At 39.7% G+C, this 27,102-nt stretch overlaps 1 protein-coding gene and 3 long non-coding RNA genes across 10 annotated transcripts in view; 2 read left to right on the top strand and 2 right to left on the bottom strand.

The window, feature by feature from the left end:
• Positions 1-23,108, top strand: part of LOC111346044 (THO complex subunit 1) — a 103,314-nt gene extending 80,206 nt beyond the window's left edge. Inside the window, exons 1-5 of one of the 2 annotated variants that reach the window (XM_022953329.2) lie at positions 10,247-10,608; positions 17,753-17,821; positions 21,871-21,939; positions 22,348-22,632; positions 22,845-23,108. In XM_022953329.2, the coding sequence (XP_022809064.1) occupies positions 17,758-17,821; positions 21,871-21,939; positions 22,348-22,632; positions 22,845-22,867 (441 nt within the window). In that variant the 5' untranslated portion in view covers positions 10,247-10,608; positions 17,753-17,757 and the 3' untranslated portion in view covers positions 22,868-23,108. Of the gene's footprint in view, positions 1-10,246; positions 10,609-17,752; positions 17,822-21,870; positions 21,940-22,347; positions 22,633-22,844 lie in introns of those variants that run through there. The other variant, XM_088740450.1, reaches the window with a different exon arrangement.
• On the top strand, positions 33-4,918 carry LOC148719336 (uncharacterized). 6 transcript variants are annotated; one of them, XR_015993779.1, is made up of 4 exons: positions 33-514; positions 817-889; positions 2,637-2,753; positions 2,965-4,918. It is a non-coding gene; the product is annotated as an uncharacterized LOC148719336 (long non-coding RNA). The 6 variants fall into 6 exon arrangements; XR_015993780.1 differs by lacking the exon at positions 33-514 and adding an exon at positions 523-737; XR_015993778.1 differs by having other exon boundaries at positions 817-2,753.
• On the bottom strand, positions 4,807-6,988 carry LOC148719335 (uncharacterized). The gene is made up of 3 exons (XR_015993789.1): positions 6,659-6,988; positions 5,154-5,264; positions 4,807-4,883 (listed from the first exon to the last, which is right to left on the bottom strand). It is a non-coding gene; the product is annotated as an uncharacterized LOC148719335 (long non-coding RNA).
• Positions 7,426-10,227, bottom strand: LOC148719334 (uncharacterized). The gene is made up of 2 exons (XR_015993791.1): positions 10,018-10,227; positions 7,426-8,448 (listed from the first exon to the last, which is right to left on the bottom strand). It is a non-coding gene; the product is annotated as an uncharacterized LOC148719334 (long non-coding RNA).
• Positions 23,109-27,102: the final 3,994 nt, after the last annotated feature.

Here is a 27,102-nt window from a genome sequence, read left to right as displayed (position 1 = left end):
CCCTAGATGAAACCTGCCTAGAGGGAGGGAGGAAAACCGGAGGACCCAGAGAAAAACCCGCAGAGCAAGGATGAGAACCAACAAACTCAACCCACACGTGACGCCAGGTTCGGGAATTGAACCCGGACCACAGTGGTGGGAGGCGATTGCTCTCACCACTATGCCATCCCTGCTCCTCTTGGGGTACCCATTTACAATATAATTATTGTAAATGCACCATTGTTATCCATAATTTGCAGATCAACTGGAATCCGGGATGATCTCCTTTTTCTCCTTGATGAAGAGCTTACTAGCATTCAGTTGTGTGCGGTACGTATGGAGATGCACAATACAGAGCAGTTGCTTGCATCCATTGGTCTGATTGCCTACAAGATTGGTTCACTTCCAGAAGCCAATCAAGCCCTGAAGAGCTTTGGCCCAGAGTCTTTTTATGGTGAAAGAATTTCTGTTAAGAAGAAGAGTGGTCAGGAGTCTGCTATTTCAAAGCAGAATATTCATGTTAGCTCTATGTCGGGTGCGTGAGTGGTCAATTGATTCACTTTGTGGGTATATCTATTATTTTTCCCATTGTGATAAAACACATTTCAGGTCCAACAGAATTTGAAACTCTTCAAAACCTGGAAGAGGTTGTGGGATTCTCCCTTCTGCTGGACAAATTGAAGCTCTCCTACACAGATGTAAACACAGCTAAGAATTTTATTCTTAACTGTGTTACATTTTGTCAGTCCCATGTTGATGCAAGTCTTTGATACCAGAGGTGGCACTGGCAAGTACCTTCACTTGTGGTTCAACAGTTCTTGTTTATTTTTCTTAAAGTTATGAGGTGTGGTTTATATTGTGCAGCGCCCAGATGTTTCATCGGAGAGCGCTTTTGAAATGGGCACCATTTGTAAGTACTTGCTTCCTTTTCAATTTCACAGTATGCACTAGGTACCTTTCTTATTTAGTATTTAGTATTTATTACCTTTCCTATTAATCGTATGTAGAAGTCTGTACTTTAGGTGGCACACCCTAAAGTGCAGTATAACCCAGCATTTTTGTATTTTTACACTCTTTCTATGATCTTATTTAGTAGACTGTACTTTAAGGTGGCACACCCAAGGTACAGTATAACCCAGTATTTTTGTATTTTTACACTCTTTCTATGCTTGTAGTCAGTAGTCTGTACTTTAAGGTGGCACACCCAAAAGTGCAGTGTAACCCAGCGTTATTGTATTTTTACACTCTTTCTATGATCATATTCAATAGGCTGTACTTTAAGGTGGCACACCCAAAAGTGCAGTATAACCCAGCATTTTTGTATTTTTACACTCTTTCCAGGATCGTAGTCAAAAGGCTGTACTTTAAGGTGGCACACCCAAAAGTGCTGTATAACCCAGCATTTCTCTATTTTTAAACTCTTTATATGGTTGTAGTCAGTAGTCTGTACCTTAAGGAAGCACACCCAAAAGTGCAGTGTAATCCAGCATTTTTTGTACTTTTACACTCTTTCTATGATTGTAGTAAATAGGCTGTACTTTAAGGTGGCACACCCAAAAGTGCAGTATAACCCAGCATTTCTGTATTTTTAAATTCTTTATATGATGGTAGTCTAGTCTGTACTTTAAGGTGGCACACCCAAAAGTGCAGTATAACCCAGCAATTCTGTATTTTTAAATTCTTTATATGATCATAGTCAGTAGTCTGTACTTAAAGGTGGCACACCCAAAAGTGCAGTTTAACCCAGCATTTTTTGTACTTTTTTACTCTTTTTCTGATCATAGTCAATAGGCTGTACTTTCAGGTGGCACACCCAACAGTGCAGTATAACCCAGCATTTTTGTATTTTTACACTCTTTCTATTATCGTAGTCAATAGGCTGTACTTTAAGGTGGCACACCCAAGAGTGCAGTATAACTCAGCAATTCTGTATTTTTAAACTCTTTGTATGATCGTAGTCAGTAGTCTGTACTTTCAGGTGGCACACCCAAAAGTGCGGTGTAACCCAGCATTATTGTATTTTTACACTCTTTCTATGATCATATTCAATAGGCTGTACTTTTAAGGTGGCACACCCAAAAGTGCAGTATAACCCAGCATTTTTGTATTTTTACACTCTTTCTAGGATTGTAGTCAAAAGGCTGTACTTTAAGGTGGCACACCCAAAAGTGCTGTATAGCCCAGTATTTCTCTATTTTTAAACTCTTTATATGATTGTAGTCAGTAGTCTGTACGTTAAGGTGGCACACCCAAAAGTGCAGTGTAACCCAGTATTTTTTGTACTTTTAGACTCTTTCTATGGTTGTAGTCAATAGGCTGTACTTTAAGGTGGCACACCCAAAAGTGCAGTATAACCCAGCATTTCTGTATTTTTAAATTCTTTATATGATTGTAGTCAGTAGTCTGTACTTTAAGGTGGCACACCCAAAAGTGTAGTATAACCCAGCAGTTCTGTATTTTTAAATTCTTTATATGATCGTAGTCAGTAGTCTGTACTTTAAGGTGGCACACCCAAAAGTGCAGTGTAACCCAGCATTTTTTGTACTTTTACACTCTTTCTCTGATCATAGTCAATAGGCTGTACTTTCAGGTGGCACACCCAAAAGTGCAGTATAACTCAGCAATTCTGTATTTTTAAACTCTTTATATGGTCATAGTCATTAGGCTGTACTTTAAGGTGGCACACCCAGAGACGCCCCTTCATCAACAAGAAAAATTCCAGCGCATTTGAAGTTTGGATGGCCGAGGGGTGGGCGCCTATTCAAGGAAATACAGTATATAGATTACTTGAGGCTGTGTGCGTTATTTCGTGTTGTTGCATAATTCATGTTATCTCGTATTGCCCAGTTTGTCAGGAAATCAGTCGTCGTCGTGTGTTTACGTCCTACAAAGACGTCGCATCGGAAATTTCATGATCTAGCTTCGCAAAGAAATGTACCAGCTTTTGTTTTGCCTTGATTTATTCATTGATTTTTTTTTTCGCAGCATTTTGTGTTTTGAAGTTCTCTTCCCGTCGCGGTTTGCAGGGCGCCTTCTAGCCCTAAATGAAACTGTTTTTCAAATTTGTGTCTCAATTGACCATTTATTATTGTCGCTCTGCTGTAGGTAGGTGAAGAGCTCAAAGAGCAGAACAGTTTGAGTCACAAGAATTTCTTCACGCTATGTATCCCAGAAGCACTTAGGTATTACTCTGAATGCCAGGACTTCAGCCTGGATGAACCAGAAAGGATAGAAAACACTTCCCTATATTAACCATGAATGAAAACCTAAGTATGTTATATATCCCAGTAGCGCTAAGGCATTACAATGAATGCCAGGACTTCTGCCTGGGTGAACCAGTAAGGATAGGCAACAATTCCCTAGATTAACCCGTGATTGTCAAAGAAACTAAGTATGTTATGTATTCCAGAAGCACTAAGGCATTACTCTTTATATCAGGACTTCAGCCTGGGTGAACCAGAAAAGACAGACAACACTTCCCTATATTAACCATGACTGAAAAGCTAAGTATGTTATATATCCCTGAAGCACTCAGGCATTAATTACACTAAATACCAGGACTTCAGCCTGTGTGAACCAGAAAGGATAGACAACACTTCCCAAGATTGACAATGAATGAAAAACTAAGTATGTTATATATCCCAGAAGCGCTCAGGCATTACACTGAAACGTCAGGACTTCAGCCTGGGTGAACCACAAAGGATAGACAACACTTCCCTATAATATTCGCGAATGAAAAACTAAGTATGTCATGTTTCCTAGAAGTGTTCAGGCATTACTCTGAATGCCAGGACTTCAGCCTGGGTGAACCAGAAAGGATAGACAACCCTTTCCTATATTAATCATGAGTGAAAATCTAAGTATGTTATATATCCCAGAAGTGCTCAGGCATTACAATGAATGCCAGGACTTCAGCCTGAGTGAACCAGAAAGGATATAGACAACACTTCCCAAGATTGACCATGAATGAAAAACTAAGTATGTTATGTATCCCAGAAGTGCTCAGGCATTACACTGAATGCCAGGACTTCAGCCTGGGTGAACCAGAAAGTATATACAACACTTCCCTATACTGACCATGAGAGAAAAGCTAAGTATGTTATATATCCCAGAAGAGCTCTGGCATTACTCTGAATGCCAGGACTTCAGCCTGGGTGAACCAGAAAGGATAGACAACACATCGCTATATTAACCATGAATGAAAAGCTAAGTATGTTATATATCCCTGAAGCACTCAGGCATTACATTGAATGCCAGGAATTCAACCTGGGTGAACCAGAAAGGAAAGACAACATATCCCTCTATTAACCGTGAATGAAAAACTAAGTTTGCTATATATCCCAGAAGCCCTCTGACATTACGCTGAATGCTATATTAATCAAAGAAATATGACAAATAAATTTATATCTCAGAAGTGATCAGGCAACACTAAACAAAAGATTATTATTACAGGATTAAACTTCAAGAAAATAGATTTCTTTAAACGAAAACAATGTTGACTGTGCCATACTACAATGGGTACACAATTTAAAAATTCAAATGTTATACATTGCATGCAGAGCACATAAATTGACATCACATGGTTCTTCTTCAAGGGGAAAGAGCAAGTCATCTCAACCCTGTCCATCTGAAACAGACAGGAAAAAAATACAGTGAATTTAGTTTCCACCTTTATAATCCAAGCCTACCGTATTTCTGCTGGTAACTGTCTGTCAAACTGAGTATCCCAAGTGAGATTTAAAGACATGGGTTCCAAATAGAAAGTGAATATACTGCAAGCTGGACGTTTTTATGCATGTCAATACGGAAATGCAGAGTTGTACCTACCCCCCAATATATGCTTTGCTCTTTGGGAAACACTCAGCACAGGCTTCCCCACGAGGAACATCAGGACAGGCACATTCCTATCAATAAAGTGCACGTACGACTTAATAATGAATTAACTTGGCTAAAGTCATAATATTCACTACTATTTGTAGATATATAATCACTGTTCACAGATAAAACAGGTTCATGTTTGTGGACAGATTTCTGCCTTTCCATAAAGTCAAGAAAGCTGTCACTAATTGATTACAAATAAATTTCATCACAATACCGGTAACCTGAAAATGTTTTGTGTTACTGTAGAATTCTGCTATGATGCATGTAATTTAGCAATTGCAGGTATAACCTACCTTAATAACTTTGCAGAATACACAGCACTCTGTGTCCAATCCGGCCTCGCTTGCAAAGTTCATTGATTATTTGTTAGCATCACCACTTTTTGCTTGAGTAGCATAACATGGCTAGACATGTAACATAAAAACATTGCAAAAATATGAAGAGTCAGATTGGCAGACGGCCTGGAAATTTAATGTAGGTACTAAATGTTGAAACCACCTGAAATTTACTTAGGCAGTAAAAGTTAAAACCACCATTCATCAGCTATATTCTGTCATTTGCAGTAAAATACCTTGCAAAAAATCCACATATATTTCACTTTTGCAATGACAAAGTCAGTGAAATTCTAGGTCACGCTATAAATTCGTCTCTAATTAAAAGAAACACAATGTTCAAAATGTCCTTAGGAAGTTTGAAAATCTTCAGGCCCTCCTGGGCTTTTTCTTATATAATTTGCTTGATCCCGTTGAAAAAACTTCACGTATTTCTTTCGATTTAAAACAGTTTCTTCTTTGCATTCGCGATCGCATTTTGTTATTGTCACGCAATTGCTTTGTCAAGAAATGAATTCGCATATTCCCGTGCAACTCCCAGCCATTGGTAGAGCTAATTGAGTGTGTTTTCAACAAGAACAATGGAATGTTTCCTTGAAGACCTGTTTGTGGTGCCTATTCTGTACTGTAGGGCATTATATACGATATCCGTAAGCCGGGCTCCCTGTGGATAAACTCGATTGTTAACACTTATTTTCTGATGTCACCCGTAATTTTTTAGGTGCTTTCATGTTGTTTTAAATTGTTTCGAGATATTTTCAGGTAATTTCAGATGGTTTCATGGGTGCTTTCAGATGGTTTCAGGTGATTCCAACTTTAAGTACCTACGGGAAATTTAACTTTAAATGCATCTTCCATCAACCACTATAAGCTGCAAAATCAAACTCAGGCACTTTGCTGGATCTTTAATGAAATTTAACGGTATTATATGTCATTTTCCTGCCAAGCAGAAATGAGTTCTGATACACCACAAAACCAACATTCACAACAAAACATAAGGCAGCAAATACACTTAGGGCCTGATTACTTGAGCCGGGCTGGCCCTGTTAGCCGGGCTGATTTCTTTTGTTTTGGTGTTCGCCAAAGCGTGAAAACAAAAGAAATCAGCCCGGCTAACCGGGCCAGCTCGGCTCATGTAATCAGGCCCTAAGCCGGTTTATGACGTCACTCCATAGCAACCTGCCTTTTTGAATATTTGAACTTCTGTTTACCTGAGTCTCATGATGACTCTTCAAATGGATATTTTTCTGACTACCAATACGTTTAAAAGTTGTCTGTGCCAAAAACGGCCTTGAATATTGAGCCCGCCTGCGTCTTGCATCGTCTCCAAGCGCCCTCCGAAGCATTGTTGCTGAACTTGAATTATTTACATCTAAAACGGTTGTTAATCGTGGTCGCTTCACATTACTTTCCATTTCTTCTTTAGAATTAGCCTTAAGCATGATAAGTCCGCTTTCGTTGCCTACCTGTTTTGTATCCAGATTTGGAGAAAATGATTTTTCATCTATCAAGTTTGTGTCAGCCACATTTGGTCCACCATTGATGCCAGGCAGAACTTAAGCCAGGCAGAACTTAAGCCAGATTACCCGCTTTCTTCTGCTGTCGCTTTCGCTTCCCCCAATTCTACTTTGTTTACGTTTCTCCTTGGGAGTATTTTTTCGCGATTTTACCTCACGTTTATTTGGTATTTCCAGCTTAGTGGAGGCCTCAAGGTCCGCCGACATTTTATTAATGTATTCCCAAGCAAGAAGAGCGAATTAGTTGAAACAGTACGTGCTCTTGCATCCGATCTCGTAATTTACAAATACTTTATTGTTCTCATGAAAAATGAGACCCGTCTTATTGAAACTTGATGACAATATAAGCCGGCAAAGAAAACACTGTAAAAGCAATTATCTGTCACATCGATGTCAGCGGCAACAAGATTATGACGCCTTACAGGAAAGCTGCCTGGAGCGCTCAAAAAGCCCCATACATTTTCTTAGACTTTTAGTCTAAGAAAATGTATGGGACTTTCCGGGATACTTGCAGTGCAGACGATTTGCGTCCCCTCATAGCAATGCGAGAGACAAATACATTTTTGAGCATACTATTTCATGTGGTTTAAGCTGGAACAAGAGCTCTAACATCTTTGATTTTTGGGCTTCAATACTTTAATTTAGTGACAGTAATTTGTACTATAAAATTGTATGTCAGCTAGTTGATGACATAGTCTTCAAGCAATTTGAGAACCAACAACAACAACAACTTTATTTGTACCCGACATAAAAAATACTGATGAAAATAATGATGAATTAACAAGAATATAAAGGAGTACTAGCTTCCCCAAATAACCATGGGGGCTAGAAAAAAAGGGCAGCTATACTTAGATTTAACACACACAACAACCAAGGGTAAATTTATGTAGTATCCTGTTTCAATTTGGTTTTTTAGCCCCAAGGAATCATATATTGAAGATAATCACATCTATCAGCTTTTGGAGTATGCTGCTCTAGTCAGGCCTTAGCTTTAAGAGCTCAAACAAGGCTCACCTTCTTATTACTGGGGCTTCAAGGTGTTCACTGTATTACAACTGAAAAAAGTTTTGTTTCTTTAAAAAATACTTTCAGAATATCAAACTTATCAGAGATCCCGAGTAGAGAAAAAATGAAGAAATGATAATCTTAGGAGCATTCTCATGAGTATTTTTATTTTAGCCTTAAGAGATGAGACTTTTAACAATTTTACAATTTGCTAGTAATTAAATATTCTAAAAAAATATATATGAACAATGGTTTTAGTCGAGTTAACTCTAACAATCATTCTCTCAAATTTTGTTATGGTAACTTAGTAGGGCAGATGGATTGTCATAGTATGCATGATAGTAAAAACTGAAGTAATCTCAGTAACTCTAAAAATTGATGAACACTGATAAAAGGGATTTATACTAAAATTCATTAAACGAAGAGACCTGAGACCTGTAAAGAAATGTCGAAAGCCGTCTCAGTTAGAGACAGATCCAAGGAGTTAGAGGAAATTAGAAATATATTTATTTTTTATTTGATATTTTTCTGTGCTATCAGCCAAGTTGGCTTTGAATTGCAAACACTTTCTCAATCCATGGTAAATCGTTCAATGCATTCGAATTATGAAGCCCAGATAGCTTAAATTTGTGATTAAAAGCCACATATCTAACCTTGTAAGAAGTTTTCTTGTATATCGTTCCTTCCTTGAATTTCTTTATTTCCAGGTTTTCTCACTTTTTCGTGGTACTTTACTATGAAAAAATAAAGAAAACATGTTGTGATTTTGTACATATCTAAATGGTACACATTTTACAGAGTACAAATTTCAATGTCAGGATAGAAAAAGTCATCGATGGAAAAATTCATCGAGAGAAGCTGCGTTTAAATGTGCTGTTAACAAATTAAATATTCTTTAGTGTTATTGAAAAAAAAAAAAAAACCAACAGAACATTTATTTAAAAACTTAGTAGACGATATGAAATTAAAAAAGTGTAATGAACAGTAACTGTCATGGCGGCTGCCACAGAGATACCTCTGAGAATGTGCACAATTCATAACGCTCTCCTTCCTCTGTAAATTTTTCCTAACTTTGTAGTTTTTCATTTAACGAGAGCAATAACAAGAAAAATGAACTCTTTCGTTATCCAAAATTTATGGTTTTGGAGATTTTTGTACCTGAAGTAAAGTCGCGACAAATTAAAACCATCGATCCTCGACATCAAATCTGAACCACTGGATTTAGCAGATAAAACTCATGCCGACCTGGACAAAACAATCAACATCCAAAATACTAGGGTCTAAGAGATATGTTTCTTGACTAAAAGAAAAAGCAGGAAACGAGGTAAAACTCTCCTGAAGTTCGTTAGCTCTTTCCACGTGCAAGACCAAGCTCAAACAAGAATATTACTTGAAATATGAAAATTATTTGTGATTCAAATGAGTTTTCACCAGTTTGACGGGTTCAAAAAACCGACACCGACTTCTTTGGTCAGTTTCAGGCGTGAAATTTGTAGAACTAAGAAGGACGATGATTTTTTAACTTGGTAAAGTTAAAAAATGGGGTAAATTGAGATTTTATAAATGTCAACGCGAACTCAAATGAACTGAAAACTTTATAACAGTTTGCGTGGAAAGCACTTTTTAGTGATTGGCAATCAGCTAACCAGAACTCCCCGTTATCTCGATTTGCGTTTTTTTTTAAGTCAACAGCTTTCGGCCATTTCTAAATCTGTACGTATCACTGTCGATGAAACTCATTACTCACAATGGACCTGGGACTCATGGAATGAAGGCATACAGGCCTCTTAAATCGTTTGGGGATGAGATCGAAAGAAATTTCTGCACCATTTCTTTCGAAATAAGAACAGAGCGACCGATAATCAATGCAGTAGTTATTTGTGTTCTCAATCAGTTGAAGTTGAATCGAGGCCGTCACGCACATATGGCCCGATCACCGAGTTGTTGGCGGATAGACGAATTTTTAGCAGGTAAGTCTATGGAATCTTTAATTAGGCAAGATGATGATCAAATTTTTATATAAAATTTTTCATGGCGGAGATAAAATGCAGACGCTACTGGACGAAATAACGGGGGTAAGCTCCTAAAGAAACTGAGATGCTTCCTCGGTGTGACATTTTGCAAGGTAATTAAGTTTTATCAAGAATGATATGGTGAATTGGCAGCAGTAACTAAGAGATTTCAAAGCCGACATTTCGGGTATTAACCCTTCGTCAATTTTCCAAAGCGGATTTTGAGCTCTGAACTCAAATGGCCAACTTTACGGTTGAGAAGCCAACTGGCAAGAAAGACGTCGAGCCTACCTTTGCAAAATAATTCAATCACAGGAAACTCACTTGTGTTCACGGTACCAACAGGTCTACAGCAACCGAAAGCGACTGAACTTTGATCGTTACTTCTTCTCGTGTCAACTCAGTGTAAATCGATTTGCAATGACAAGTGCAGCCTATTTCTACATTCAGCAGCCTGTAATAATCCATGAACCGTAAGAGATCGGCCCTCTGCACTGTTTTTCTCAAGAACAGCTCGAGGAGTGTGTGACATATACAAACGATTATGAAGAGTATTTTAGTTTACGAAACAAAGAAGTCTTTTTTCGCCGTGATCTGCAGTTTGATCTGCTGTCCTCTTCATTGCTTACGTTGCTGATTAAAGGTTATTCAATGCGCAGTGGAAACCACGTTGAATAAGACAACGGAATGTGTCGTACATGTTGTCATACCTACACGACTGGCTCACACAGACGAGAGGTAGTTTCCGTTTCTGTGTTTAAAAGAACGTCTAAGAAAAAAGTTGGGAGCTTAAAGAAGGAAAAAAAATTTACTTTGAAGAAGAATCAGCTGAGATCTACAATTCAGACCAGCGCAGCTGTTTATCACGGATCAACATCAAATGTAGGTATCGTATTGAGCCGTAAATGAGGCATTCAGAATGGTACGCTTGACATCATAATGCCAGTTTTATTCTGGTGTTTGCAGAGATATCAGCTTCGTTGCACTTACTTGGAATCGGCTGTCTTTCGAAAACGTGTTTTTTTTAATGTTGAAGTCCCTCGAATGCTAGTAGTTAGGACAGTGGCCAATTATAATGACTGCTCCAATATCGCCCCACGGACCAAACGTCTCCTTTGTGCCGTCGACCTTTATAATTAATACCTTCAGCTTCTTTGTAACCTTTCATTGGTTTTAATCTATTAATTTCTCCTCGATTTTAATCTGTTAATTTCGACCACTAGTTCTCAGAGACTGGAAAAGCAATCTTCATTCGCACATATGACAGAGTGGCAAGATTGAAAAGGACCCTTCGCTTCCGCATGTCCAATGGCTCAAAATTAGGAGATATAAACAAATACAGCTTTTACCTGAATAAGGACAAGCGATCGCTCGCTCTGCACTCTTCGTCAACCAACAATCAACCGCCTTGGGTTTTCATTTCCGGTGATGGTGTGATTTTTGTCACGCCGATTTGGAAATTGTATTCGTTTTGAATGACAGCTTCGATTTGGTCGTTTAATGTGCAAGTAGTTTAGATTCCGACTGATTCTACCACTTGATAATAGTACTTCAATTTTCGCCAGTTAAGGGAAAAGAGATAAGTCGATGACTCAATTCGTAACACAACTGAGACTTTACTCGAGAATAAAGGCTGATAGTTTCGAAAGAAACTGTTTGGGGCTGCGTCGGTGGGAGTAACGAAATAATTTGGATATATCAACAAAGTTGAAATGGTAAATTGGCCACCGTAATGATTACAAAAGCTGACGTTTCGAGCGTTAGCCCTTCGTCGGAGCGAAAAGAGGAATTGTGGGTTGTGTGTGCTTTTAAAGGCAGAAAATGGAGCTACGTTATTGGTGGGTGCATGGCAACGAGAAAAACATGAATAAATTAGTGGAATGAAAAGCGTTCATTGATCCCTGTGGGATTTAGACTGCCGGTTTGAAAGATGAGCTTTTGTTCAAGATTTTTACGGCTTTCCGTGCCACCTAAGTGCAAGGAAAGACCGCAGATTGCCATATGTTGCTTAGAATGATTAGGTAAATTAAAATGTCTAGCGACTGGTTTCGATGTGTCCTTGTCTTTCCTTTCCACGTCTCGAAGGTGTTCTCGGAATCGGTCACCTAGTGACTTTACTCACCTGAGACTTTACTTGAACTAGTAAAACGAAAACAGAACGAGCGGGCTTACAGGCTAAAGTAGAACCGCGCGGGACCCGAGGCCACGCATGCCTATAACTAATGTACCGCCGTCCGGAACTGGCGTGGCTTCCTTTTCCTCTGCCCTCAAACTATATAAAAAGGGGACAAGTTCCTTGGGTACATGGAAAATATCAAGGTAAATTCAAATAAGTAACAGTAATGGATGTAAAACTTATAAAGAAACTAATCGAGTTCTTTGAACCAAGGGGCGGACAAGTTCCTTGGGTACATGGAAAATATCAAGGTAAATTCAAATAAGTAACAGTAATGGATGTAAAACTTATAAAGAAACTAATCGAGTTCTTTGAACCAAGGGGCGGCATAGTTAAGGTCCATAACTCAGAGTCAAAAGCATAGAGTTTATAGTGTCCATTACTCAATTACGGTCCATAACAAAGTCATCATATCGTGCAGGACGACGTCGCGCGCGTGTGGATCTGCGGGGAAAGGAACAGGCATCAGAGGCATTGCCTGTGGTGGGGGAGTCTAAAACTGGATCAGAAGGAGCGTCTTCGCAGGGCTCGTATTGGTCGGCAGGAAGGATGGAATCAGGATCTTCCTGAGTAGCAGGTGTCAATATTGCACTTGGTATGACGGGTGGAGAAGGAGGGGAAGGTACTGGCTGTGCTGGAAGGGCTTCGTCGGATGAGGAGTCAGTGTCACTGTTGACTGCTGATGGTTGGAAGTCTGTTACTTCTAACAATCAGTCTTGTTGCTAACCGCCCCCCGGTTAGCTCAATTGGTTAGAGCGCCGGATTGTGTTGTAGGAGTCGTTAATTTTCCACGCACGAGATTACTGTGTGGTGGATGTCCTCCCTGGGGTGGGATGGGTAGGTGTTCACAGGGCCCCATTTAAATGGGCTATCTGCTAGGTGGGCTTCCGGAGTGTAGACGACATGAACCTGGCAGAAGCAGAAGTGTTCGTTCCGTTTGAGGAAGTGTGGCTCAGGAGTTAAGTTGGGGATGCGTATTTTTCCCACGAAGCTGGAAGCCATGGTTGGCTGTGGTCACAGTTGGGAAGCTGTTAGCTTTCTTGCGCTAGGGGCATCAGTCCGCGGCTCCAATGCATATACGAAGTTAGGAGGCCCGTCGCTCGGTAATCTGACTTCTCGGCCATTCTCCAAGCCAGTTAGTCGTAGACGTGGGTGGGGAGCGGAACACAATGGCACGGCGTGCTGTGGAGTTGATCGTTACCGGTTGCTGGGAACTATAGTTGTGGATAGTTCCATCACCAAGGATTACTTGGCGCTTGGCAGGACGTACTGAAACGTCATTAGACTCCATGAAGGGGGTTCCTGCTAGGACGTCTACATCAAGATTTTCGACGAAAAGGCATTCGAAGGTAAAAGTATGGTCTTCACGGGCAACAGGGAAGCGTTTCGCACCGACAACGTGCAGGAGAGATGAGTCATCTGCTTGGTAGACAAATTGGGAACTGGGTGTCACCTGGCGGCCAAGACGCTGGACGACGGTGTGACGAATCATGTTTCCTGTGGCGCCACTGTTGATGGTTACCCGCGCTGGGTGGTGTGCATAGAACACGTCTAAGTATGGTGACTGACGAGTCTGTATACGGAAGACAGGGCTGCTTGGGCTTGATCCGATGTCGTCGGTGTCACTGATTGATTCATCTACACGGGGTCTAGTCTCAGGTTTAGAAGGATCATCAAAGATGTCGGCGATTTGCCTGGCTTTGGCGATGTAGTTGCGGTCCTGTTCTAGGAGGAACCTACGCAGGAAATAGGCGTTATCAGAACGGCCGGCATGTTTGCACAGTGGGCAGGACCTGGTTGGACGGTTGGGTCTTGTGGTCGTCTTGTGTGGAGCTCTGCTGCCGGTAGGTTTATAATAGTTATTAACAGCGGTGCACATAATCTTGGCGTCGTCAGTGGTACACATTTTGTCAAGCAAGGAGGTGAGGGCCTGGGATATTTCAGGTTTCATCGAGGCTAGAGCTCGTGGCCTTGATTCCGTTCCGTTCGTTTCACAAGCTTAGGTAACTTAGGATGTATCAGTTTAAGCCAGATCAGGACAATGAAATTCTCCAAGGTGGGAGTAAGTTCCTCATCTTCGGTGGTCACTTCACCACGGTAGAACAGGCTATTGGCACGGAGTAAGGTGTCGTTGACAAAGGCCATAAGTCTTTGGAAGAGGTCCTCTGGGTGCTCATCGGCTTCTACATGCAAGTTAGCGAAATCCAGAAAGTGAGCTCCTGTGATTTGGAAGCCAAAATGTGCGTGTATCATATTCCAAACAGACTGGATAGAGGTCGAATTCTTCACTAACTCAAGGTATTCCGAGATATTACAGGACAGTAACCGGCTATTTGCCCGAGCATAAGCTCCAGGAAATTGACTTTTTGCCGGGCTGTACGGCGTTTGGAGGGAGGTGCTGTTTCTCCATCGTCGGTGCGACCACACAGGGGCTGGGTCTTAGTCTTCTTACCCCATGTTGTGTCATCGGCGAGAAAGGGAGTGAAATTGCTGTCGGGTGACAAGGTACAAACCAGATTTTGTCTCCAGTTCTCGAAGGTGTTTATAGACTCGTTCTTCGAGAGACTCCACTGCTTCGGGGCTCGTGGAAAAGCCATGACTGTTGTTGTGTATCGGATATACGAGAGAATCGAGCTTGAACGACGAAAAATGTTCGACATATCGACGTAACTCCGTTAGGAATGAGTAGCCTTCCCTTGAATTTGGGCGTCGATTTCTTGCCGTAGGCTCGAGGAAGCTGCTACCACGCCAGTCAGAGGAAAGAGATAAGTTCGCCGATGACTCGATTCGTAACAAAACTGGGGTTTTAATTGAACTGGTAAAACGAAAACAGAACTAGCGGGCTTTCAGACTAAAGTAGAATCGCGCGGGGCCCGAGGCCACGCATGGCTATAACTAATGCATAGCTGACCGGTATTGGCGTTTAGTTTGGTTTTGTGCGGAAAATCAAGTCTTATTTCATTCTCAAATACTAATTATGCAGAATTGAGAGAGAATTTGACGGTGAACATGCCAAAGTATTCATGAAAGCGTGAAAGCATGAAAGCATGAAAGCATGAAAGCATGAAAGCATGAAAGCATGAAAGCATGAAAGCATGAAAGCATCAAAGCATGAAAGCATCAAAGCATCAAAGCATGAAGTAAGAAAGTCATGTTGTGGTGTAAGTCCGTAAACCTTCCCTCGACCCCCTCACGGTTTTCAAAATGGCGGACTATCGTGACACATTCGTGTTATCTCTCTTGTGACTCGTCCTGGTTCGTTTCGAGCACCGGTCAACGATGAACAAATTTGTTCGGCTTTCTTCCGATAAAGTTTTTGTATTTTTGGGTTTAGTTGTTTTTTTCTTCAACCCCTCACTTCTGCATTTCGACATTGCTATTGATTAGAACAAAAGAGCTAAATCGTCAAGCGTTCGCACATGCGCGTTTACTCTGAACATATGTAACTTATATTTCGAAGAAGAATTTGAATTGAAATGAGAATTAAAAAAAAAAAAGAAAACGAAGAGAAATGAAAACATGGAAGACGAAAAAGGCTGGCAAGGCCCATCCTCGGAGACCCAGGGACTGAGTCGATTTCAAGTTAGGGCATGAAGAGCCCCTGGGGACATTGTCTTACAAGACTAGTTCCAAACGGTCGCAGTCGTTCTGCCATCTGATTGGTGACAGAAAATCTTTGTGTTTTTCTGCCCAATCAGAGTGAAGTGTGCTTAAGAGTCCTTTCGTGTGTTTTAACACGGACATATAGACTAGTAGCTCAGTTGCTCGCTATGCTTGTTTGTTTCTTGCGACGGAGATTTGCTTGAGGTGAAAAGTTTCAGTCTCAGCACACAATGCAAGAGAAATCGATCAGATTGTCCGCGAAAATCTTACCGGAAATTATACTGAATACTTTCGCAGCTATCACTAGAGAACGTGTTTTAAAGTTTGCGAGGTTTGTATACAACGCGATGGTTGCAGTCATTGATATGTTGCTTTAAACGTTAAACGAGATAATTTTAAGCTTAAATCCTTCTAAATTTTTTGCATAATTTGCTGTGACTGAAACTTTGCCAATCCCGTGAAGTTATTTCGTCGCACGGGCCACGCAGGTATGTCGAGCAACTGGCGCTTTCGCCTACGTAGCTTTCTGCTTTCTGTGCGCACCAAAATCTAATCTTAGTAGTAAAGTCGTTCACAATACGGCCAAGGTTGCAGAGAACGTTAAGTTCGTGGACGACCTCCAGCAAGTGCTAAGAAAAAGCTTAGCTGTGCTTCCGATTAGCTAATTAAAATCTGAACAAAAACTAATTAACGAGAACATCGTGGGAAGGAGAATGTTTTTGGACAGTTACAGAAGGGGTTTGGAAAGAGTTTAATCTTTCAACTGCTGCCTAGAGTGTTGAAATTCTTGAGATAGGAAGGCCGAGGTTTCTCTTCTTGTCCCTTGGTCATTGTCATTTCACCTCTTCTGTCCATTGTTGAAGACCAAGTTAAATACCTTTGATCATTGGCAATCGATCCGATGCTGTTTTAATAGGAAAAACAAAACCAAAGACCAAGAAATATTGGATGGAAAGGGCGGGTTTGCTTTATTGCAAATGTCAGCTTAGTAGTACAGGGTAATCTCCCCACATCTAATAAGCAAAAGTTTCCACCCTTAGCTTTTCTTTTTTTTCAAGCGAAGATGAGATTAGATTTTGGCACGCACAGAAAGTTGCGCAAGTACCAGTTGCTGGACATACCTGCGTGGCCCGTGCGACGAAATAACCTCCCGGAATTGGCAAAGTTTCAGTCACAGCAAATTATGCAAAAAATCTAGAAAGATTTGAGCTTAAATCTCGTTTAACGTTTAAAGCGACATACCAATGACTGCAACCATCGTGTTGTATACAAACCTCGCAAACTTTAAAACACGTTCTCTAGTGATACCTGCGAAAGTATTCAGCATAATTTCCGGTAAGACTTTCGCCGACATGATCGATTTCTCTTACATTGTGTGCTGAGACTGAAACTTTTCATCTCAAGCAAATCTCCGTCGCACGGTCCAAACAAACATAGCGAACAAGTGAGCTACTAGTATATGTCCGTGTTAAATCACACGAAAGGACTCTAAAGCACACTTCACTCTGAGTGGGCAGGAAAACAGAAATATTTTCTGGCACCAATCAGATGGCAGAATGACTGCGACCGTTTGGAACTAGTCTTGTTAGAGAATGTCCCCAGGGGCTCTTCATGCCCTAACTTGAAATCGACCCACAACCCCTGGGTCTCCGAGGATGGGCAAGGCCGGGACCTGAACCTTTCGACTCGAGAGGATTATAGGTATATTCATAACGCCAGGTACGCAGAGCATACGAAGTGGCGAAGTTTGGTATGGAAATAAATTTGAAGCACATTTCATAAATGTACCTATTCTAGCTGTTCGTTAAACCCACTTGTATTTAACACCACATTTCTGTGGAAAGTCGATACGATGGGGAAAATGTGGACAGTTACTAGAGATATCACTAAGGAAGAGTGCCAAGGCCTACAGATCCTTCGAAGAAGTACTCCAAGTTGTACACCCGCACCTTGCAAACACCAACGACAGTCAAATAGCATTAAAGAAAGGTGTAACTGTAATTTTGGACGATGCTACCCAATATACCGCGATAGAGACGTCAAACCGCCAGTTTCCGGGAAGCTAGGGCACAACACCTGTGGAAGCTTTATTTTTATTCTTTTTTATCTATTTGCATTCTTTTAGTCTAAGAAAAATTAGTCTGCAATTGCAGGTAGCTGTGGGCATAAATTCATTACGCAGCATTTCATGAAAACGTTTAAATGTTTTCAGCTTTAAACCTTATTACATTGCTTATATCATCTCAGATAAAATGGCCCAGGGAAGTTCAGAAACCTCGAATCAAACCAACAGAGGAAGAGAGGCACATGATCCAAGTAAGTTCTTAGATTTACTAGATCAAGTTTACTTAAGGTGGGGGAAGCACTAATATTTGATGATTTACCGCACATTGTAAACTCAATGTGCGGTAAATCGTTTTACGATGACAAGTGTAGCCTAATTCTATAATCAGTAACCGTTAATAATCCATGAACCGTAAGAAATCGAGTCACTGCATTGATTTCCTCAGGAAGAGCTCAAGGAATGTGTGACGTAACAAATGATTAGGAGAAGTATTTTAGGTGACGTAACAAAGAAGTCTTTTTGTGCAGTGATCTGCGATTTGATCTGCTATCTTCTTCATTGCTTACGTTACTGATTAGAGGTTATTCAATGTGTCCCAGAAATCACGTTGAATAAGACAAAGGAATGTGTCGTAGTCATGCATAGACGATTAGCTTAAATAGGCGAGAGCAGTCCCCGTTTCTCTGTTTAAAAGAACGCTTTAAAGGAAAGTTGGGAGTTAAATGAAGGCAAAAAATATTTTATTCGAAAAAGAATCAGTTGAGACCCACAATTTAAACCAGCTCAGTTGTTTATCACGGATCAGCTTCAAATGAAGGTATCTTATTAAACCGTAACTAGGGCATTCAGGATGGTACGCTTGACATCATAATGCTGGTTTTATCCTGGTGTTTGTCGAGATATCAGCCATGTTGTACTTACTTAGGATTAGCCGTCTTTCGAAAACGTGTTTTGTTGAATGTTGAATTCCCTCGAGTGCTAATAGTTACGACAGTGGCGAGTTATTGGCTGCTCTAATATCGCTCCACGGACCAAACGTGTTACATGTGCCGTCTTCCTTTACGATTAATACCTTCAGTTTCTATGTAACCTTTCGTCGGTTTTAATCTATTCGTTTTCTTTTCGTGTCATGTCTAACCAGTCTATCGACCTCTACTGCTCAGCGATTGGAGAAGTAGTCTTCGTTCGCGCACATGACAGAGTGACAAGATTGAAAAGGAGCCTTCGCCTCCGCATGTCTAATGGCTCAAAATTAGGAGAGATAGACAAATACAAGTCTTACATGAACAAGAACAAACCATCGTTCAGTATGCGCTTTTCATCAACCAACAATCAATCTCCTTGGTTTTTCATGCCCCACGATGGTGTAATCTTTGTCAGGCCGATTTGAAAATTAAACTCGTTGTGAATGAACGCTTAGATTTGGTACTGTTTACAATACATAGTAGCTTGGATTCCGACTGTTTAGTACTTTAATTCAAGTTTGGTTAATAATCATCTTTATTGAGGAAAATTTTTCATAACAGATATGGTTTTCAAAAAGGACCTCGAAACTAGATATATACAGTACAAACAAGAAAGCAATAAAATTGCAAAGAGATTAAAAGGATACAAAAAATGCATAAAAAATTAAAAATAAGTATAAATAAAATTTAAACGTAAGTAGCTATATTAGAAACTTAAAAAAATTACGTTTAAAACTATTGACATTCTTTGAGTCTTTGATCGTCTGAATGAGGGAGTTAAAATCGGAAACGGCATGATATTGTGATCTTTGCTTCCCCCAATTTCTTTTGACACGTGGTAATCTAAAATTGCCTTTGTTACGTGTATTATGCCTATGAAGTACGTCTTGTCTAATCAACTCCATATTGTGATTAATTAGGCCATTGATGCATTTGTATACGTGTACACACCCTCTTTGAAATCGCCTTTTCTCTAGAGGCAGCCACTTGAGAACGGCTAATGCCTCAGTGGAGGATGAGTACAATGGTCTATTTAAAGTAACTTTAGCGGCCTTATTTTGCAAAACTTGCAAACTAGACATAAGGGTAATATTATGCTTTTGTGCGGATGATTAACTCTTAAATCATGCTAGAATATTAACTCCGCAGAATTGAGAGAGGGTTTGACGGTAAAAACTACAAATAGATCTAAATAGGACAGACAGGCGAGTCGAAATTGTCAATCATTGAAAATGAACCAAATGAATCAGACATCTGACATGATGCTACCCGCATAATTTCAAGTGGCATATAGGGCATGAACCCTCTTACAGTCGAACCTAGTCGACTCTGGGTCATGCATTTTTATGGACATTCTTTAAGAATCTAATAATTTAAAATTTTCTCTCTCGATAACACTGTGAACTAATTCAGTATTGGTTAACAGACCATGAGGCTGAGAGACTGAACTCACTTCTTTTGGACAGCTTATGTCAGTATAACTTATGTATTTCCTGAATTTAAAATTTATATTTATCTGGTAAATGATCTTCTTTTTGGATGCATTTTTTGGATGCACTTTTAAGGAATAGATATATCGTTTGGTGACCTACACGTGTTATACAGTTTCATCTGGGCAGATAGGTATTTGCGCCACAACCAGTTCGGGTATAAATAGTTAATGGAAAAGTCTTGAACGGTCGACTAACTTCAAACGAATCTTTAGCTCATCGACTCAAATAATATAAAATAGAATAACTTTGTTGCGGAGCTTAAAGGCATACAGAAAACATGGATCATGACAAGAGATTATCCTCTCTTGATCTTGGTAAATAGTTTGATCCTCACTGAAAGTCTCTCTCTTCTATCATAAAACGATTCTATAATAGGAAAGAGAGTCGGTTTCTCTAAGAAATTTGGCCAAATCTGTTTCTTCGCTGCACTTAATTCATTTATTTATTTATTACTAAATAGCGTTGTGCTTAATGGCAAACTCTTAGTTGCAGTTGCGGTGTATTGTTGTTTTCTAGGCTTTCCCTCCATTCCACGTTGTTCAACTTCCCTCAATGCACCAAAACGCAGTGTGAGGATATTTTGATGTGATTTTCGGAATTTTTGATTATGAAAACCTCGTCTATTTCAGCGGTAATGATATTGGTGCCATGTCAAACACGTTTCCATATGATACTACCTCGTTTTAACTTGAGTTTAATTTGTAATTCTAAGGAGCACCAAATTATTTTGATGGTGTATTTCTGATCACATATTTCATGGTTATTTGTCAACGAAGTTTTGTGCCTTCCCTATAAAAAGGCCCTAAGCTCTATATTAATGTTATGGTGCAAGTGCGTAAACCTGGCCCGAGCCCCTCACGGTTTTCAAAATAGCAGACACTCGTATTATCTCCTGTGACTCGCCCTGGATAAGTTCCGACACTGGCGATCGTTGAACGAATCTGATCTGGATTGATTTTTGTTTTTTCAGGTTTAGTCCTTTTTTTTCTCAAGGCCTCACCTCTGCATTTCTGCATTGTTATTTATTTAAATGTCAGAGCCATAGTGAGTCGTCAAACGTTCGCACATATTTGCGTTTGACTCTGAACATATCTAACATATCCTTTGAAAAAGAATTTCAATTGCAATGAAAGTAAAAAAAGGAAAAACCAAACAAAACAAAAAAAAAACAAAAACAAAAATGCTGTTGCGGCCGGGACTCAAACTTCATACCCTCAGACTCAGATGAGTCTATACCCATAGACTAAGCTATACCCGTGTCGCCAGGTACGCAGAGGGTACGAAGTGGTGAAGTTTTATATTGAAATTAATTTAATGCAAATTTGATACGTTTACCTATTCTAGCTGTTCATTGACCCTCTTGCATTTAATAGCACATGGCTTTTTTAGTGCAATACTCTACAAGTGTACAACAGTAGGCACATGCAGTCATAGACTGCTTGAGCATGTGGAAAAATATGGCCAGTTGCTAGAGATATTACGAAGGAAGGGTGTTAAGGCCCATGGATTCTTCAAGGGAGCAATCAAAGTAGCACACCCGCACCTTAAAAACTTAAACGAAAATCAATTAACATAAAAGAAAGGTGTATAGTTGTAGGTAAGTGTAATTTTGAATGATGCCGCTTGATATACCGAGATGAAGATGTCCAACATGTTTCGGGATGCGATAGTGCAACACCTGTGGAAGCCTTAATTTTTTTTTTTTTTTTTATGTAAGGAAATTACTCCGCAATTGCTTCATATTGCAGCTAGCTGTGAACAAAAATTCATTACGCATTTTATTATGAAAACCTTGAGTTGTTGCAAGCTTTAAACACGATTACGTTCCTTCTTTCATCTCAGCTATAATGGACTTGGGAAGTTTAGAAACCTCGGATCAAACTGAAAGAGCAAGACAGGCCCCTGATTCAAGTATGTTGTTAGATTTACTACATCAAGTTTACCTAAGGTGGAGGAAGCACTGTTTTTTAGTAAGTCATCATTGCTTGATGCAATAATTACCACAAATGATTTGGGTGTTGGTAAAAAAAGATTGCCATTGTATTTGTTGTCAAAGAAGATTTCTCCCAAAGATAACATAGAACCTATCAAGGGTAACAGTTATAAAATGCCGGAGAGTTTCTTTTGGTCCTCATGGCCATTTCATATTTCATTCTGTGGAACCTGTATCTAGGGGTTAACCTGTAATAAGTGAGGCGGTCAATCGAGGGTCACCGCTTAACCCAGGGTCGAATGTAATATTATTTAAAACTTTTATACGTTGGTGTTTACATGAAGTGACGTGTAATGGACTTTGCAGATCGCCTTATTTGTCTTCAGGATACGCTGCTGAAATCGAAGAACTGAGAAAGAAGGTCGTTACTTTACTACAATGCGTGTCAATACAGGAAGAAGCAGGAAACTATTGGAGGGACCTTGGAGCAGTTCTTGAAATACCAGAAAGCGAGATTCGCAATATAGAAACAGATCATCAACGCGCAAGAGATAGAGGATTTGCCGTACTTCAATCATGGAGGGATAGGAAAGGGTGTGACGCAACTGTGGGATGTCTTTTCGACGCCTTTAAAGATATTGGTAAAAAATGGAGTGCAGAAAAATTGTTGGGTAGGTAAATCTGTTTTTAATTGCCTAGAGAGCGGTATGCTTTGATCATAGCATAGTTAATACAACTAAACAAAAGCTTCATTTAGCGCGAAAATGTGCTCGCACATTTGTCAGAGAAAATCACCTGTCCCCTCCGTACGTCGCCGAGTATGGGTTGTAATGCGGTGGTGGCACAAATACATTTCTATTTGTTTACTGCTTTTTCTTTTCAGAGGTATGTCGAGCCAAGCGGTAGGACAATCCCTGTGTGCTGTGCGAAAGAAGCAACGAAGTGAAGAGCTCAAAGGAGTCGAAGAAAGAAATGTTACTATGAATAAAAATCTGATGAATATAACAGTTGTTTAAAAAAAAGACTTGGCAATGCCCTAGTTTGGGCGGGTTTATATTATTATGATATAGGTAAGTTAGTGTGGAAAAAATTGTTTTCTTCACTAAGGTTAAGCTATCAATAAATACCCATGTTTTTCATATACTGACTTCATGGACTTGTCTTTTCGTTTTTAGTGAACTTAAATTCGTTACTTTACGCAGACATTTCCTTTTATTTTTAAGTTCTATTTAGAGTAGTGTTATGCGATCACTCGGCTAAGGGTAGGCCTAAAAATGTCTGTTGGTGGTGAAAGTGACTGAAGTTTGGATAGCTCACCTTTGGAGCCGGGATTCGCAAGTAAAATATATCTAAAAGGATGATATTTGTTGCCAAAACTCGTCACTGGATTCTAAGCTTCCTGATTACGCCATCTAATTTGGGAAAAAAAAGTTAAACGTAACTGTAATGCTTTGGCCTTGCTGTGTGTGACCGTGGAAGTCTGCAATTGGCATGTATCGTGAAGAAAATGAACATCGCCGACTTTTGCCTTTCACTTTTTCTTCCAATATTGCAAAACACGCTCCGAAATCGCCTTTCTTCACACAAGAGCTGCGGGTGATTTAAAAATGTTTTTTTATGTTCAAGAATTGCATGCATAATGAAGTATGGGGTTATACGGAAATCTTGCCGGGAATTTCACTACTTGCAAGGCAAGGCAAACCAGAACAGATTTCGACACTTTTGTCACAGAAAAGGTACGCGTTTAAGGGAGGAATACTTTAATTTGTGGAAATTATTTTGTTCCAGAAATACCTATCTCAATAGTCCATTTTACAGTTGTGGGCTTGGTGGCCAAGCCTTTGAACAGGAGCGAGGCTTAGGATGACCTTGTTATGATAGAGGTGTTGCTGCTTTTCAAATGCAAATTACTTTGTTATCATGCTAACTAGATACAGGTCTATCACAACAGGGTCACCCTTAGCCTCACTCCTGTTCAAAGGCTTGGCCACCTAGCCCACAACTGTAAAAGGGACTATTGTCTGTTGTCCACTCTATGGCTTTCACGATTGTGTGTTCGTGACTTCACAAGACTTGCACAAAGACATCAAGCATTGATCCAAACAAACGTTATTAAGGTCATGCTCAATTAGCAACGAAATGCATGACGAAATGATATAGCAACAGTTTCTTCCATGACTTAACATAATCAAAAATCACTAACCGCTATTAGAGAGAGGGACTGGTAACAAATTATCAAAGAGCCACAATGGAGGTACAAATTTTCCCCCCTCCCCCCATCCCACAAACAATGATAAATTTTGTGCACTTTGTAACCTTTACCAAGACGTAGTTACTGTTTAGTTTTACCAACATTGTTAGAAGAGAGGGGAGAGGTTCTTCGTATAAGTCAGCATCAACAAGAGGGGTCTTTTGTCATGCATTTAGATATAGTGTTTTCAATACCTTTAATTTCCCAACTTAGACCTGCATTGTTAGCCAGATATCGCTAGGGGAATGTGGTGAATAAGTGGAAGTGAGCAATGGCTCATTCAACTCTAAGCGAATCTAAGTGAATTACGTGTCACGAACTTATGAATAGTATTCCACACATCACGAATTTAAAATGGAAAAATTCAAATCTCACCTTCCATTAATTTTGGACGTCATCACACGGCACGCATGGATCCTTTGCCACTCTCACTGAGGTAGTGTTTCGTACTTTTGTATCAATAAGCTCATTCCTTTAAAGTTAGATAATGATCTGATAGTTCAACAACGCGCTGTCTTCGTCGCATTCCCACAGATTGACATAGCAGTGTAGGTATGAGGAAAAATTACTGATTTTTAGTTCAAGATTGCATTTATTTGAGATGGGTAGTAGTCCATCGGCGAAAAATTTGTTTGAGATGGGTAGTAGTCCATGGGCAAAAACTACTACTTATGGTCTTCACTCCTTTTCATATATGGCTTCAAAACTATGGAACTCTCTTCCGGACTCTTTTAGAACGTCTGACTTTTCTGATTTCAAGCGCAAGATTCTACAGTATGACTCTTTCTCATAGTTAAATTTTAGAATGTTACAATTTTACATTTTACTTTTTACATTTTAGTAGTATTTAGAATTATACTTGTAACTCGAAGATACTAGCTTATTCTTTAGCTACTCCAAATCCGAGATTAAATAAAGTATATGTATGTATGTATATGTATGTATGTATTTAAACTCAGTTGGAGAAAGGTGGATGTTTCATCATATTCTTTTGTAAGAAAAGGTATTCAGTAAACACAGTTTTTTCTGTCAGTTTTACCTTTATCTCATCTTTGTGAGCTAATAATGAAGCTGTAAGCCTTTGAAAACGCAAGCATGATGTGATTGCATAAGACAAGGTGCTCGGAGGAAAGAACCCAAGAGTCAATTTGAGCGAGATACTATAAAGCCATAAAGGCCGTAACGCGAAAGGCTTTGTTTAAAGCGATTAAAAGTCGCAGAATCTTAGTACGGACTTATTGACCCAGAAACTCCCCAAAAGTAATAAAACAGTAACTGATTAAAAGTAAGGAGCGGATCAAAAGAAATTCGTGGGGAATTTCTGTTTGGATCGGACATCTGTAATGGATTTATCCCAATTATTTTTTTTAAAGAGCCACCCATAATTAATCTTTTTTCATTGTGGAACTTTTAAGTCTGTGTCAAAAGTCTTCCAGTAAAAAAAAAAGAAGAATGTCCCGTATTGCTTAGTCTCTGTATCTTATCCAGTGTAACATTGATGACGATAAGGACGTCGACTGAGGACTAGACCAACAATAGCTTGATTTTCAATTTTATTTGGTATCACTCTTACTGAAGATCTTAACGAAACACGTCTTACTATTACACTGTTAAAAAGGTCTCGAAGGTAGCTTTACTGTTTGCTCTTTGTAACTTATTTTTCCCTGATGATGTTCAGGGCTATCTATGTAACTCTTGAATAATGACGCCATGTAATAGCAAGAAATAAAAAAAATGGCGTGCACGCATTATGGCAAAAATTTTTTTTTCCCACTTAACAGTAAGAGCGGAGGTTAACATTGCACACAAAAAAAATAACAAAAGAAAACCCTATGAGGTTAACAAAGATAAACCACGCAACTAATATAATTCTTTTAGGCTTGTGGAGCGGCTGCTGGCCATCGCAACTGTTGTAACGCTATACCCAAGACTGCTTGCGTGCGAAAAGAAAAGGAATTCAAACTTTGTGTTTACATCGACTAAATTAAAAATTCTCGTTTTATTTTGTCTTACCAATTTTGGTCCATTCGAGTCAAATACAAACCAGCCACTCACGAGGAGCAATCAAGAATCTTGACACTTGGTCGACGAATGTGTGATATCACCGCTTCACAGCAGCCTTGAAGTGACTCCTGAAGATTCGGTAAGCCAGGTCGATTCAGGTCATTCGAAAGCGCTTTATCGCTCTAGTTCTTCGTCGTTTTCGTCAAAGAGAAGAAGAGACACTAAAATAAAGGCCACCATCGCAAGTCTTCAAGCAAAACAGCTTTCCGAACGAGTTAAGAGAGACAATAAAGTAGGTGAGCACGAGTTTCAACTGGAAGAAGAAATGGCTCAAAGGGAATTAGAGTAAAAACTTGAATGTCGAAAACGAGAGCTCTACCTTCTACGAAGGAAAAGAGAAGACGAAATGGCTGTGATTTCTTCTCAAAATCAAGCTAAAGTGGCACACCTTGAGCATGAAATACTGGGTCAAGAATTTAACGAAAGAAAGGCCTTCAATGATGAAATATTCAAGGTCGGTAAGTCTTCGCCATATTTGAAACATTATGTAGTGCCCAGTCCTAAAGCAACCTCTGAGGTTGAACACAAAGATAGTTCTTGTACTGAAGTTAAACCCGGAATTACTAAGGGATACGTTTTCCAAGAACTCAAAGGAGATGTTTACACAGAGTCATCTCTGGATAGAAAAGCTGACGTTTCGAGCGTTAGCCCTTCGTCGGAGCGAATAAAGGAATGGTGGGTTGTGTGTGCTTTTAAAGACAGAAAATGGAGCTACGTTATTGGTGGGAACATGGCAACGAGAAAAACAAGAATAAATTAGTGGAGTGAAAAGCGTTTTATTCTTGTTTTTCTCGTTGCCATGTTCCCACCAATAAAGTAGCTCCAT

This window comes from Stylophora pistillata, chromosome 12, assembly GCF_964205215.1.
Source record: "Stylophora pistillata chromosome 12, jaStyPist1.2, whole genome shotgun sequence".
Taxonomy (NCBI): Eukaryota; Metazoa; Cnidaria; class Anthozoa; order Scleractinia; family Pocilloporidae; genus Stylophora; species Stylophora pistillata.
This window is presented reverse-complemented; position numbering and strand designations above follow the sequence as displayed.